The 16228-nt window shown below is 44.5% G+C and overlaps 1 protein-coding gene across 2 annotated transcripts in view; it reads left to right on the top strand.

The window, feature by feature from the left end:
• The first annotated feature begins 594 nt into the window (after nt 1-594).
• LOC146858379 (uncharacterized) overlaps nt 595-16228 on the top strand; it is a 316534-nt gene continuing 300900 nt past the window's right edge. The window contains exon 1 of one of the 2 annotated variants that reach the window (XM_085646913.1): nt 595-887. In XM_085646913.1, the coding sequence (XP_085503039.1) occupies nt 815-887 (73 nt within the window). In that variant the 5' untranslated portion in view covers nt 595-814. The remainder of the gene's footprint in view (nt 888-16228) is intronic. The other variant, XM_085646912.1, reaches the window with a different exon arrangement.

The raw sequence follows: 16228 nt of genomic DNA, 5'->3' as shown, positions 1-16228 counted from the left end.
AGGTCAGACTTACCGCTTTTGTCAGCGAGATCCATTTGTTACTTGAAGTTTAGAAGTTAAAATCCTAATCGAGAACAGTGAGCTAATAATTGTCATCAAAGAGCTGCTTGCAAACTGCAAGTTACATATTTGACCTATATGCTTTTTTGCCCAGTCTTTCATTATCCTAATCTTGCAAAAAGGGCTCATTTAGGTAGAAATCAATTCTTATTATTAAAGAGAACCCCTAACAAATGGTGTTCCGTTTTTTTTAAATTCGGAATTTGTGCTTTTCCAGACCAAGGACTCTGAAACTATACTGCCTACCAGTATGGGTGACATGTGACTCCTACACCTTATAGTCCTCGGTCTTATGTAACATTTCCTATACATTGATTTATGCATGTATGATTGTCTCTGTGCAATGTGTGTGTGTGTGATATAAAACTATATGAATGTGAGAGAGAGTGGCTCGGGATACTGAGGGGCACTGTTAAAGGTCGGTAGTGAGGGGATCCGTGGCAGAGGTGGACATTGGGGGGCGCCATCAAACAGTGTCGCACAGGGCGGCACCAGTGCTGAAGCCGGCCCTGGTTGCACGTGTTCCTGTTCTGCGCCGCACAGACTCTGGCAGACGCTGGACTTCCTTACTGCTCACAAGCACCTCTATTGCCGCTCTGCAGCGTGAAGCGGGGTTTCTCACATTTCCCCCGTGGCAGGAAGTGGGCTGCTGATACACACGCCTGTCGGGTGGCAGCGGGCGGCTCTGCTTGCAGTGTCCTGCTGCAGTTGAACCCTGTGCCCGCCCGCACTCCTCGCCCTGGCACCGCACAGCATGGCAGCCGGGCAGCCCCTGCGGCACGGACTCCTTCTGCTGACGGTGGCTGCCAAGATGGCTCTGGTTCCAGGTGAGTGTCTAGACTGAATGGACCCCAAGAGGCGGATAATGGGATGCTGGAAATGATTACAGTTTAGATACGTGTTATGTTCCTAGTTGGAAAGTTAACAGTTGGAACAATCTCATTTCCATTGTTATTTTCGTTTTTCCTCTCTGTTGTTCACAGCTTTATTGGTGCTATCTTAGCCCTTCTTTACCCCCCAACTAGCGCCCCATGCAGCTGGACTACAGTTTTTCCAAGCCTGGGATCATCATATTTAGGTGTGACGTTCATGCCTCTTCTGGCCATTATTGTGGGTCTGCCTTAGCCTCTCCTCGCTGACCCATCCCGCTGGTGCTGGGTTCACTTGACGACCACTGGTCATACAAAGGAAACTCTGGAGGATGGATGGGCCGAGCGTGGTCTGTTCTCCACCCTGCCGCGCCCTTCCGCAGTCAACGAATAGAGACCACAGCTCGGATATTTGGAAAAGTCTTTTAGGGACCACTTCATTTTTTCAATGGACATGAAATACTGTAGCCTGTTCATCCAATAGGTAGCCCATGCGCATTCAGGGGACCTCAGCAGGGCCACTGGGAATAGTAGTCCTGGCCCCAACCGGCAGACGAGTGACCCGCGCGTTGGGGCCATGCTGGGCATGAGCAGGACTGGGCTTCTGTCAGCCACATCCCTGGTATCATTCTCAAACACAGTAATGATTGTTTCTGGCGTGGTTCTTATTTACTTTACTCCTAGTGTTTGTGAAGGCCTGCATACCACTGGCAGTGCACAGGAAGGGACTACAAGGAAGGAGGAAAGAACAGTAGCCCAGGTGATCCAGCCGGACCATCACCAATGGTCTGTCTGAGATTGTTGGAAGGAGCCTGCATCCGGGGATGCGGATCACTGATGTCAGAGCCTTGGATGCACGAGCCACATGATCATGCAGTTCTTCTTGGATGATCAGGCGATAGCCTACTGCAGACATCCAACCTGGAGGGGAGCATAAACACGGTATCGAAGATGGTCCATAAGCACTGCATATCACTCTATATTCTCGCTGGAGGTATATGAGCTTGTACCATTCCCCGAAACACCTCCAGCACAAACTCAAATTGATAGTAAAGTGCCTATTAAGTATACTGTGGTTGTGTATCAGCGATAACATATTGTATATGCTAACTCTTTCATTTGAGTGTGCCAGATTGACGTGGCTGTGTATCTGTTTGTATCTGTAGATTCCCATTTCAAGGGGTTGTGTATGTAGGGGGGGTTTACTAAGCTTTTGCGCCGTGTTTCTGTCGCAAAAGTGATGCAAATCGGTGCAAAATCTTTTTTAACAATTATATTTCCAGCGCTGAACCTGTTTAGCGCTGGAAAATAACAGAAAAGTAATGTGAAGCATTACTTTGCGCCATGGGGCTGGACCATGGGAGGGGCATGGGTGTTCCCATGCAACCACCCAAGGTTTCTCGCGCTAAACCGATTTGACTAAATATATTAAATTGGGTTTAGCGTGAGAAAACGGTGCGCTTTTCAAGTAGACGCAAGGAAGGGCTAATGCTTTTTCCTTCCCTCTCCGACTTTGCATGTGTGCTGCACTGTACAGCACACACACAAAGAGGGGCAATGGTTAAAGTGAGTCTGTGCATAGTATTGTGTACTGGATGTGTTCCTTCCAATGGCGCACCTGTGCTAGACTCATGAGACACCCTTGCACCATGGCGCAAAGCTGCCTCCGTGGCGCACAGCCGCGGATTTCAGCTCCTGCGCAAGTGAGAGGGGAAAAGAGTGCCATATTTTAGTAAATAGGGCGCTCGCCTCCTCTCTCCTTTTCGCGTAGCGCAGCGCAGCATTTGCAGCTGCGGCGGTGCGCTACCTGAAAAAATTGTAAATCTGCCCCTTCGTCTTTTACAGTCACATCTTTCATGTTCAGTAGCGTTCATAGGTAAAGCACAGGTCTTTTAGACTGCCCCCTCGTCTGAAGAAGTGCAGGTCTCTGATTTTTCAAACTACTCAGTCAACGAGGCAGTGTGTTTGTGTTCAGTACCTAGAGCTCTCTGTTTCTTTGATCCCAAATATAGCTGTACAATTCGCAAAGGAATCCTCCTTCTGCCAGTCATACTCATGCCAACACCTAAGCCTGAAGTATACAGCTCCTCCCTGGTTACGCTGAGGATGAGGGAGAAGGCTCGAGGAGAAAGAGGGCACCTGGAGCGATCTTCCTGCTGTGTTCCATATATCGAATATCAATTTTTAAATAGATCACAGTCAGGAGATTAACCAATTTCTCTTATTATTGATCACAATTGTTGAAGTCAACCTATTAATAAATTACTGATTACATTCACATTCCTGTTGTGACTAGGGGGATTGATGGTTTGGAGCTGAAAGGAAAATAACCGTATCAAACCTGCATACTATTAGGCGTCTTCGGCTACGGCTACTGGAGAAAGTAACACAATGATGTACAGATATTCTGCCTCAAAAACACAATTTTCAATTTCTACTATTTTCCAAAACATGTCATTGTATTCAGAGATGTGCGACACGCATGGAAATCTGATTTTAAGTGAGTTGTTTCTTTTACCTAAATTGCATCAGGGTTCTCACGCACATACACCTGCCCTCTGTTTTACTCCTGCCATTACTCCATCACACCCCATTGGTGACCTCAGTATCATTACTCCAAGGCACCCCATTGGTGACCTCAGTATATGAGATATATCGGTGGACTGCCAGCATGTAGAGCAGTAAATCCTTAAGTATAACTGGGTTGAAGTTTCACATGAGACCCTCAAGACATTGGTAAGTCTAGCTGTATCATGGTGGGCTCGCTGGAGTAAATTAAAGTTTATCCTTATGCAGGATGTTTAGTAGGGCCGTCTTGGCCATGACGGAAGGTAGCGGGTGGGGGTATGTAGCTTCAGTCTCTGAGACGCACAATGGAGAGAGCACCTATTTACATGCATTGCAGGAGTACTGTTCCATCAGCAGGGGTAAGCAGAACATTGAGTTCTCCAATTCAAGGTGCACCACCGACCACCGACAGCACCCAAGGACCACCACCTCATCAAACATGATCAGGAATTTAAGAGTAAAAGTTCAGACTTCCTGCCAAATTAATCCTTCACCTCTCTGAAGAGACTCTCAACTGGGTTGGTACTGTCTTTTCCTTTGTGATGTTGATTTCATAGAAAATAATTATAATTTTGGCATTATAATACAATATGATGAATCCATATACTTTACCCCAATTTTTCTACATTTTATACTATTGCTAGATCGTGTCTATTGCAGGAAAAGATACTGAGCCGCTTGTTTAGTAGTACAAATCTGCCATAAATTGGGGTGAAATGGGCCCCTTGTACCCATATGCCCTGGTGCCACTACACCTGTTGCACTTTTGATAGAATCGCCCCTGCTTAACGCTGTGAAATCTGTGTAAAGCCTGCTCACAAATCAACATTTTGGTGCAGATCAAATTATTTTAGAATTTTGCAATATCACCTAATATATAATAATATATAGTAAGGCCACGAGTCACAAACTGGATCATTTTTAAAAGACAGCCATTTATGTCTGGCCGACAGTGTCCACAGAGATAGTGTCGCTTTCATAACATTTGTAATGGTGTTTTTTTTTTTAAATTATAATTCTTAAACCCACTAAATTCGGCAAGAGCCTTTTTTATTTGTTTCACTCAAACTAATAACAAAAGGAGGAAAGGGCCTCAGCCTCCGAGCGAGTTAATCTTTAGTATTAGTTAATCCTAGTAATGTTAATCTCTCTCTAAGAATCAGACATTAGGCATGGATGATTCGAAACACTCTTTCTGGAGTACTGATAAAACTTTGGGGACTTCCTTAGACTTTCCTCTACAGAGCCTGAACGACTGCCCTTTGAAACTGCAGAAGCGCGATGAGTGAGCTAGTTACATGGACTGAAATATACTGCCGCTACGAACTGATTCACAAAGATATTACTAGAATCGCATCATTCTCTTCATTCATAGTTTGCCTAGTACTGTGAAAAAGGTAATTGCTTGTGCTAATTCACTAATATTTACAATAACACCTAAGGCCAAATTCACAAAGGTAACTTTACAAGTATAGATATACTCATGTTTAAACCTCCTCCTGAACCTTGGTCTAAATCTTTTTCACTATTCACTATTTGTAGATGCACACCTAGGTGCAGAGTTACATGTCCCCTCCCCATGAAATCAGGAGGTGCAGACATCTAAGAATTTACGAATACAAAGTTACTACTAGTAACTTTTCACAAGTAGGCGGAGAACTACGCCACTGGCGGGGGCTAGGGGGGAGATGAACTCCCTATGGGAAAGTATAGGGAAAATGTTTAAAGTTTATTAAATCTTTCAAAGATATAAACTATACTAATATAAAATAAAAATGTATGTTGATATTAATATTAATTTATTAACCTAGGACTAACAATATAAAATGTTACATCACATGAACTCATCAAATTACATTTGATTACATGATTAAAAATATTAATTAAATGTATAAATATAATTTTTTAGTCAAAAAGAAAAAAGCATTTCCATATGTGGTTAATTTAATTGAGATTATGTATTTTGTATTTATTTAAAATAATTGTAAAGTTTTCATAACCGTTTAATATAATTATTATTTATTCAAAATAAGTTAATGAGTAATTTTAGAAATAATAAAGTAAATATTCTTTTGTAATCTAACTCTTTAACACTAAAAACAAATATGTATGTGTATACCTTTGAGTGGCCATTTGTGGTGCTTGAGTTAATCCAAGGCTATGTGGGAGTACATTTGCTACTTTTTGTGTCTTTTTGGGCTCTAACAACTTTAAAAATGTAGTTTGTGAATAGCAGTAATCTTACTCTTTTTTGGGAGGGTGTTTGTATTAGCATGACCCTTCCTAAATTGCTTCTTACCCCTCTCTAAACCCCTTCTTCTCCTATCGGATTCAGTCATATATAGTCCTCATTTTCCAGCCTGTGTCCCTTGTCCCTTCCACATGTACACCCACATCGTAGGGTTAGGTTTTCAGAGATAGCAGAGCGTTGTCCGCACGAAAGGGAGAAGCAGAGATCTCTGCATTTAGGTTTGTGAATAACAATTTGTAGTACATGAGTAGTACTGCATTAGTACTTCACCATAAAATGTAGTTTGTGAATAGACCGTATTGTTTAAACACACGTTACTTTCATATTGCCCAGATACCCTATAGGGATTCATTGGTATCCATAAAGAGGGTTTCATTATTTTTGTGTTTGTAAGCCTACGTACGTGTAACATATTTATGTGCTTGGTTAGAAACATTAAAAAAGGATCTTTGTTTGTGTTTCTTCTCTGCTGCAATGCATTTTTCTCATGCATGGTGCCTGTCTGCACCCATGTTGAGAATGTCGGACTAATGGGTGATCTTCACACTAATGTCACTCCACTTCTGTCTGGCCTATTTAACTGTGTGCCAGGTGCTGCTCAAAGCATAGAACGTTATTTTAATGTGAGTTTTTTTGTATAAGACACTGTTGCCACCAAGGGTCCCTCTTAGTTCTGTTTCCTTGTCCGAAGGATTGTAAGATAAAGCTTGTGTGTTTAGAATGTGTGTATGTGAGAAGAATGCTTGCTCTTTGTTTGAAGAGTAGGGTGTGATGAAGGAGGATGACAGAGGTTCTCCGATCAGATTGTGGAGAACCTGACACTGACGGTCGATGTAATGGAAGGTGCGGACAACCTGACACTGAGGGTCGATGTAATGGAAGGTGCGGAGAACCTGACACTGAGGGTCGATGTAATGGAAGGTGTGGAGAACCTGACACTGAGGGTCGATGTAATGGAAGGTGCGGAGAACCTGACACTGAGGGTCGATGTAATGGAAGGTGTGGAGAACCTGACACTGAGGGTCGATGTAATGGAAGGTGCGGAGAACCTGACACTGAGGGTCGATGTAATGGAAGGTGTGGAGAACCTGACACTGAGGGCGATGTAATGGAAGGTGCGGAGAACCTGACACTGAGGGTCGATGTAATGGAAGGTGTGGAGAACCTGACACTGAGGGTCGATGGATGTAATGGAAGGTGCGGAGAACCTGACACTGAGGGTCGATGTAATGGAAGGTGTGGAGAACCTGACACTGAGGGTCGATATAATGGAAGGTGTGGAGAACCTGACACTGAGGGTCGATGTAATGGAAGGTGCGGAGAACCTGACACTGAGGGTCGATGTAATGGAAGGTGCGGAGAACCTGACACTGACGGTCGATGTAATGGAAGGTGCAGAGAACCTGACACTGAGGGTCGATGTAATGGAAGGTGTGGAGAACCTGACACTGAGGGTCGATGTAATGGAAGGTGCATGCAAGAGAGCTACAGTTGTGCTTCGTGTATGGTTGAAATGTGCATAGGCGAGGAGTGTTGCCTATGGGAGTATTTGGTTGTCATGTCCTCGTATCATGTCACAGAAATTTCAAAACCATGTTTGGGGGATGGTGTCAAGAAAAATGCATCATTACATTATATGCCTGGTCTGGTGGCTATATGCCGGGTCTGGTGGCTCAGTGGACTAATGCATTCACTGCAGGGTCCTATGTTCAACTGCATGATCACAGGTTCAAATCCAAGGTGGGTCCACTCAGCCTTCCATCCATCTGAGGTCGATAAAATGAGTACCATTGAGTTGGGTAACATTTGTTATTCAGCGCCAAGATACCTACGGGTGAACGCGCACTTTACAAATGCACGTTGTGTTACAGAGTATCGGAGTTCCACTGATGTAAATGTCTTCAATGTTTAGCTTGTTGTGCAAGGAGACAGTTACCAGAATGAAGCGCATCCTGCAGAATTTGCTAAAAAAAACAGTAAGATCAGCTCGGACTGCCAATTTATTTCATTGGGCATTTTCCCGGTGGGGCAAAGCCATTGGAGGTCTTGCCTAGACAGAGTATGTGCTGCATACGCTGTCTCTTAGAGACATGCTGTAACTTCTCTTTGGGCTTTAAGCCACGCTCATGTTTTTAATTGGTTGGCCCTAATACAGGTCTTATTTCGCTTCTTTCCATTTAAGTTAGTATGCGCACAATTTTTTTCGATTGCCTCTGCTTGTGTGTTTGGAATGTTGTGTTTGTAGGCTGTTGGAGGCAAATGTGTGCACAGCTGATGTTTTCAACCATACGTGTTTTTGTTTTATACTTAAGAAACACACTGGTTACTTTGATCGCACTCTGCTGACGGCATAATCTTTTGTCAAACATGCATGGCAGTCATGGTTTTAGAGAGTCGATGCCAAGACCCCGCCCACGACCTCCATGAGTGCTTGGAATAACGCTTGGGAAGAGCATACCAAAAGTCTTGTCCGGAGATGTGCTCTCTATCCCATTAACCAGCAGGACCGATTGGTTAGATAAAGTCTCATCAGGGGTCTGATTGAACTGGCACTAAAAATGTAATAAACTAAAATGTAAGGTAAAGTTCTATATACTTTGTAATTCCGAGGTAATAAAAGGGTCAATAGACAACATTTATAGCCATTACAGTACAGGCTTTTACACGGAGATTCTAACGAGTTACACCCATCTGGTACCCAGGAGTGCTCTGTCCTTCTTTAGTGTCAGGGCTCAGTGCTTGACAGTCTTTCTTCTGTATCTACACTCAATGTCCTATGTCTGTGATGCTCCCTCAGTGTGCAGTACAACAGCTCCTTAAAACAAAAGTTTGCACATTTGCCATCGAATCCCTTAGTAGGCACAGCAGCTCTGATACCTAGCTTCTGCAATAATAAACCACGTATTTTTCATGTTTGTGACATGCACCCCCGGCAGTTGGCTCCTATGCCAAACATGACCTTTGCTGCGTAGCCCTTCTGACTCCTATCCCTGTTAGCTACCTGCCTTTAAACCATCGCCAACTGTAAGGGGCACTAACCAAATGAAAGGTGTACACCAAATGAAAGTCTCCTTGACTGGCACCAATTTCCCAGATTGGAGCACGTCTGGTGCCAGGCCCCCACAATGTATGCCACCTCTTCCCTTCGCGATAAGTGGCACTTGTGGCTCCAATCCAAGAGTAGGTAGTAATTCTGGAGCGTGTTTACCATAAGTGATACGCTGTAACTAACTTCATAATAGGTGCCGAACAAGGTAATCCATTTTGGACAGCCCCCAAAGCATCTACAGCATAAGGGCAATCCTCACATCTCATGTGCTCATTATACCTAACCCACAAAAAATTAGCACTCTTGTTCTCATGCTAAGTGCCACCCTATTTAACCACACCGTGGTAAGTCAGACCTCTCTTCTCAGCCCCACGATAAGCTACCTCATGCCCTAAACCTACAACATATCTCTCAAGCACCATTACAACAAATAATTTTCACAACAGATTTTTACCTTAAATTAGTGTCAACTACTCTCTTCCTTGCTTTCTCAATCACATGTATAAACTCTTCCTGTACCTGGCACCTACCACATCTTCCTTAATATTAGTGTCAACCCCCTCAATAACAGATACAAACTCCCTTTATCTGACAGCCCTACCCATAAAATGACTGCCCAGTGACCTGCAAACGCTGGTTGGTGACCTTCATATGGTACCTCCACTTCTCCCCTTACTAATTTGTTGGAACCCACCCACATTGGAACAGATTTCCTTGTTTCCTCGCCTATAGGCTCCTACCCCTTCACTGTGGTTCTAGTCATTGGTGGTTTACCCATTCTCACAGAAGCTAATATTTCTTCCACCACCCCAACCACTTTCAATATTACTGAAGAGGCCACTGCAGGACCTAACGTGGCACATACCGTGCACTCTGCTAATCTCTTTGCTGTTTAAAGCAGACATAACAAGTAAGCCCTTGGATACCAAATGTTTTAGGAGTGTTATGGATACTGCTGCTGTGTCAATGTTTCATGTGTTCCTTGGAATTTTGAAGTGTCTCAGTTTGTATAAGTCTCAAATTTGCATTAATTGCATTCAAACACACATGGCACGGTATTATCTGATCAATGACATATGACATGTTATCATTGTCCTTTAAATTGTGATATGTATTTTTGACCGTTTTTTTATGGGTATATATTCATATTTGAGTATTGTGGCATATGTACCTACAAAACACAGCAACCAACCACTGTAGTGATTTGCAGCATCCCCTGTGTAGGCGGGGAAATGGGTTAGGCACATGCCGCCACTTTTCATTAGAATGGCACTTGAACTCCGTTAGAATAGATCCTTCTCATTAACCATAACTGTCTGTTGACATGCGTCATGGGAAGGCCATCAGACCTTCTGGATCATTCTTTGACAACAATAGGTAGCTCAAGCTACGTTTTCAGTTATCTTGAGCAGTTAACTTCCTTCAGGTGTGCCTTTTCCGGAAACACTGTTCTCTTCCACTTGGCTGTAATCTTTTCTCTCTGATACAAGACCAAACCTCGGAAAAGTCTTAATACATCAGAAAAACATGTTTTTCCAATATTCCTAATGATGCTCATGTCGGTTCCCATTTGAAACGTCAGACTGCTACCACCAATGGTATCTCCTCCAACTTAGGACCAGAAACCCTTCACCTCCAGGCCAAAAGGGGGTGTACAAGGTTTTAATCAGTCGCCAACGGCTAATGTGATGTGTGACTGACAAGCAGTCTTAGAAGAAATTTGCCTTGTGCGTTATCCTACCTGTTAAGCAATGCTTGCTGCTCTTGCCCGATGCTGTTGTTCACATAATCTTTTCATTGAAAAGCAATAGATACCTGTTTCTGAAATGTTTTTGAACGGCTTTATGATGGTCTTGGGGAGAGTAATAGTTTTTAGTGGCAGATGCACTCTTTAAAGTTTCTGGTCTAGGATGCAGTTGTTTCATTTCCTCCATTTATATCAATCTTTAGGTGTATCAGTCATTGTTTGGTTTGCAATGCCCTGGTGGAATGATATGAGTTGTACCTTAAATCATCATATTATTGTTATTTTTGTTCTGGGATCTTGTGTTGCATTACAAGCTGAAGCTTCCCCACCTTGTAGCGGGCCGCGTCAGATTGTAATAGTAGTAGAGCCGGCTTTCCGTTGCTGACCGAGAGCACTGCGGATCCAGTGCAGACGATGGCAATAGTATGTAAGTTTAGAGGGCATTTTGATTCTCTTTTGATCAAAAGTTAAGTTCCATTCATATAGAGCAAATACAGCAACATTTCTGCCATATGCCCCTCTGTTGAATGGAGTGACTGGAGGGTGTGTGTCTTGTGGTGGAATAAAGAGCATAGATGTCCTAAAGGCATAATCCTGTTTCTCAGCACCAGCGCAGCCCCACCTCAGTAGCAACTCAGCACCAATGCAGCACCACTTCAGCATCAGTGCAGCACCACTTCAGAATCACCACAGCACCAACTCAGCATGACTCAGCACCACTGGAGCATCAGATCAGCACCACCTGAGCACCAGGGCAGCACCAACACCGCAGCATGACTCAGCACCACCTGAGCACCACCTCCACACAAGCACACTACCGCCACCTCAGCACCATCTCAGCACCAGCACAGCATCAGCACAGCACCACCTCAGCATTAGCATAGCACCACCTCAGCATCAGCAGAGCATCACCTCAGCAAAGCACCAACTTAGCACCACCTGAGTACCAGCGCAGCACCACCACCTCAGCGTGACTTAGCACCACCTAGGCATGACAGCACAACCTCAGCATGACTCAGCCCCTCCTCAGCATGACTCAACACCACCTCAGCATCACTCAGCACTACCTCAGTATCACTCAGCTTCACCCGAGCATCACCACAGCCTCCCCTCAGCATCAGCACAGCACCACTTCCTCATCAATGCACCACTACCAATTCAGCACCAACTCAGCATAAGAGCACCACCAGAGCAGCACCACCTCAGCACCAGCGCAGCACCACCTCAGCACCAGTGCACCACCACCTCAACATCAGAACAGCACCATCTTAGCATCAGCACAGCACCACCTTTGCATCTAACACCACCAACGCGGCCCCACCTCAGCACTAGCGCACCCTACCTCAGCAGCAATTTAGCACCAATGCAGCACCATCTCAGCATCAGCGCAACATCACCTCAGTACAGCACCAACTCAGCATGGCTCAGCACCACCTGAACGACAGTGAAGCACCACTACCTCAACATGACTCAGCACCACAGCATGACTCAGCACCACCTCAGCATCACTCAGCACCACCTCAGTCTCACTCAGTATAACTTTCACACCAGCACACCACTACCACAGCATTACTAAGCACCATCTGAGTATCATTCAGCATACCTCCGCATCAGCACAGCACCACCGCAACATCACTAAGCACCACCTCAGCCGCCTTTGGATTGTGACATCTGTTGATTCTTCCCTAATGTCACCCCTCTGCTACTGTTGTAATTCAGGTACTATTTCCCAACTCCACCCTCCCATTGTTTAAGTCTCCAATGTCCCCCCCCAATAACAAAAAATAAGCTATAACAAAGCAGCATTAGAACAGGCAGCAAGAATTTGCCAGCATTTCAAGGACAAAGAAACTAAAATACATGTATGTTATTTCTTTTTTTAATAGGGTCATAATGGCTTCTTGATTAAATATAAGGTAACAAAAATGCTTATAACACTTTTTTATTATAACTTTTCAACATGTTGCACAGCAGCCACAATGCTCTACAGCATAGTTTAAAGACATAGCTCTGGCTATACACTTATAAGGTCCCAAAGGCGAGACCTATTGGCTATGCCAATGCTTGTTCAGAGAAGACTGCTGCTGGTGCTTCTGCCACTTTCTCTAGTTCACTGGAATGTGCCGTATCTTGCAGATATGACTCATTCCTGCCCTTTTCTTTTGAAGTAGGGCAGCGCAGCGTGAAGGTTTGCGGCGCTGCCCTAAGCCAAAAAATTGTAAATATGCCCTTAATGCTTAAATCCTAGTGAGACTTACAGCAAAGAGAGCAGAAATGAAACGAAATGCACAGAATGCAAGTAAGTTTAGCTGGTTTGTGCACTGCTGTGAATTTTATTAAGCTTGAAACTCATGACTTAATGTCAACATTACCTCAAATATTTTACCGACCAAGAAAGTAAACTAAAATGGAGAAGGTTTGCACAAAGGAAAATCTTTCTCCTTATCCTGCCTCGTAGTGTGATCTGCATGGTGTGCCAGGTGAATCTGACATCCCCAGGCAGTAGTCTGGAGTAGAGACAGTTTGCCCCACTAAGCTTTGCCCGACAAGGCACCCAGGTACCCTTTTTGAAGCTCTGGTAGGATCGGAGCCTGCTTTAGGAGGTGTGACCGGTGCAGCTGGACCTGGCGCTATGTTTGGAAATAATATAAATAATGTACAGGTTTAAAATTACCTGCTGCAGAGTTGCTTGTGTATCCAACAGTTTTCATGCAACAATAAAAATGTCAAGACAACCAAGGTGATTAATGTTCCTGCTGGATAGAGATCTTTTGTCTAGTGGTAGTTTTGACTCTTTCATAAAGTAGCACCGAGGGTTAATGTGCCTGCAGCAAAGAACATGTACCATGCAAATCACAGACTTGTATTATATGTGGCTAGCTCAGTGAGTTACTGCTTTTTAACATTGAGATCCTTTTGTTACTCGCGGTTCATATATTATAACCCTAATATCTAATATAGCACAATGACCTATGAACTGTCATCAAAGTATAGGTTAGAACGTTATGTTTTTTACTCAGTTTTTCATTATCCTAATATTGCTAAAAATGTTTGTTTGGGTAGAAATACATTCTTCTTAAAAGTCAACCCAACCACTGTGGTTCGTTTTCAAGTCTTAAGTGTGTGCTTCTCCAGAGCAAGCACTCTTAAAATACACCACCTTCTAGTAATCCTCTTTGTGTTATATAACATTTCCTATAGACTGATTTACAGACGTTTGATTCAATGTTTCTGTATAATATGTGTGCGATGTAAAGTGCTCTGACACCCTAAACTGGTATGAGTAGCGCTATAAATTAAACGAAATGCATGTGAGAGAGGGGCTATGAAGAAATAAGGGGCACTGGTGGAGGGTGGTAGTGAGGGAATCCGTGCACAAGGAGGTCATGGGGGATGCGAGGGTGCCAAGAAAAGATTGTTGCACCGGTTGCCACCAGCGCTAAATGCGGTCCTGGCTAGGATTGTGTAAATGCCCCCGCAAAATCTATCAGCTGTATAACAGGGCAACCCTCGGCGACCTCCTGACAAACGGCCGGATTAGGAAGGCTGGGTGTAATCTGGACAGTTTTCTGCTGCCCCCTCAACCCCCAACAGTAGTATAATGGCCAATGTTTCACAGTGCTGGCGGAGGCAAGGAGCGGACGACGTATGTATTGGGCCCACCATAGAAACGTCTAATGATTGGGCCGGAAGTTCCGGCAGTTTCCGGTCGGCAGGCTTTCATCATGACACAGCACATTTCCAGCTTCCGCCTGACGATTTTCATCTACGGCATGATAACAGCCTACCGTACATGCTCTTCTGAGCAGTAACCGTTTATAGATTTCTTGGGTTGGTGCCACAACTGTGCTGTCTCGATTGAATCTAAAGTTCCTACACAGTAAGTTATTATATCTAAATTCTGAGGTTCTAATTCATGAACAAAGACATGAATAAATCCTTTTTAAGAGTGCAAAATCAAATTTTGAGAATAGTAGTAGTTTTGTACTCTTAAAAAAGCCTTATTTGTGCGAGTGCACGTGTGGAGGGCAGTGCCTAGTTTGTATAAAAAAAACATGAAGTGCCAGGGCCCTCTTCAGGAGGCCACTGCAGCTTGCACTACCCATTGCAAGTGCCAGCGCTGCCAATGACAGTACCTGCACAACTAACAAATTACACTACTACCAGTGAGAAAAGTCAGACTATTTGAGGCCTCCAAAGCAACAAGAATAGTTTCGGCAGCAGGTGTTAGTTGGTTTTAATGTATATTGAATTAATAAACAAATGTTACTCTGCTCATCTCTAAATTACACAAACAGCTCCACCATGTGGCAGCTGTCATACGTGCAGATGTTGACAATTAAGTGGTGTGAGGAGCCCCAGAAACCACAGTCTCAAATTAAGCACTGAAGGGTGGCTGGGAGGAGGAAACAACCTTTACAACGCAGTCATTACAACGCACTACCTTTACAACGCAGTCATGACAACGCAACATCCTTTTCATCGCATGCCATTACAACGTAGCCATTACATCGCATGGCACTACAACGCATGTCATTACAATGCATGTCACTACAATGCATGCCATTACAACGCATTATAAGGTAAGGAATGGGGAATAGTAATTTTTACTCCTACACTATTGAACACTTACCCTACTGTTGCACTCACTGGAGTGGGAATAGTAGTTTTTACCCCTACACTATCCAACACTTACCCTACTGTTGCACTCACTGGAGTGGGAATAGTAATTTCTACCCCTACACTATCCAACACTTACCCTACTGTTGCACTCACTGGAGTGGGAATAGTAATTTTAACCCCTCCGCTATCCAACACTTACCCTACTGTTGCACTCACTGGAGTGGGAATAGTAATTTCTACCCCTACACTATCCAACACTTACCCTACTGTTGCACTCACTGTAGTGGGAATAGTAATTTTTACCTCTACACCACGGGTACTCATAGTACGGCCCGCGGGCCGCCAGCGGCCCGGCAAGCCTTCCTTGGCGGAACGCGGACCTTGCTGGTAACATACCTCTGTTTTTTTATATCGCCGGTTGCAGCAGCGCGGAGCTATGGGGGCCGGGCGATTCTTTTAAAAACCCTTCACTTGTTAATAGGGCTTTGTTGTATTTCACCTCTTCTTAGCGCCCCTGCATCTCCACTCTGATTGAGTTGAGATGCAGGGGCGCTTTTGAGTGGAGATGCAGGGGCGCTAAGAAGAGGTGAAATTCAACAAAGCCTCATTAACAAGTGAATGGTCTTTAAAAGACCTGTGAAGTACTTGGGGGCGGCGGCTGTGTGTGTTCCAGGGAAGCTGTCTCAGCGCGGGGTGAGGTGACAGGGACAGCAGGGTGAGGTGAAGGGGTGGGGGCAGCAGCTAGTGAGAGCAGCGGGTGAGTTTACAGCGGAAGGAAGACAGTGCGACAGAGGGCGGGAGAGAGAGGGAGAGGGGGAAGAGGGAGAGGCAGAGAGAGAGGGAGACAGACAAGGAGACATAGGGAGAGGAAGGGAGAGGGAGGGAAACAGAGGGAGAGGGAGGGAGACAGAGGGAGAGGGAGGGAGGGAGGGAGGGAGGGAGACACAGAGAGAGGGAGACAAACATAGTGAGTGAGACAGAGGGAGGGAGAAAGGGACGGAGACAGAGAGAAAGGGAGACAAACTGATTGAGAGAGAGATAGAGGGAGGGAGAGAGAGAGA

The sequence above is a fragment of the Triturus cristatus genome, chromosome 3_2 (assembly GCF_964204655.1).
Source record: "Triturus cristatus chromosome 3_2, aTriCri1.1, whole genome shotgun sequence".
NCBI classification, from domain to species: Eukaryota; Metazoa; Chordata; class Amphibia; order Caudata; family Salamandridae; genus Triturus; species Triturus cristatus.
Note: the sequence above shows the minus strand (reverse complement) of the source record. Positions and strands in the feature narration are given on the sequence as shown.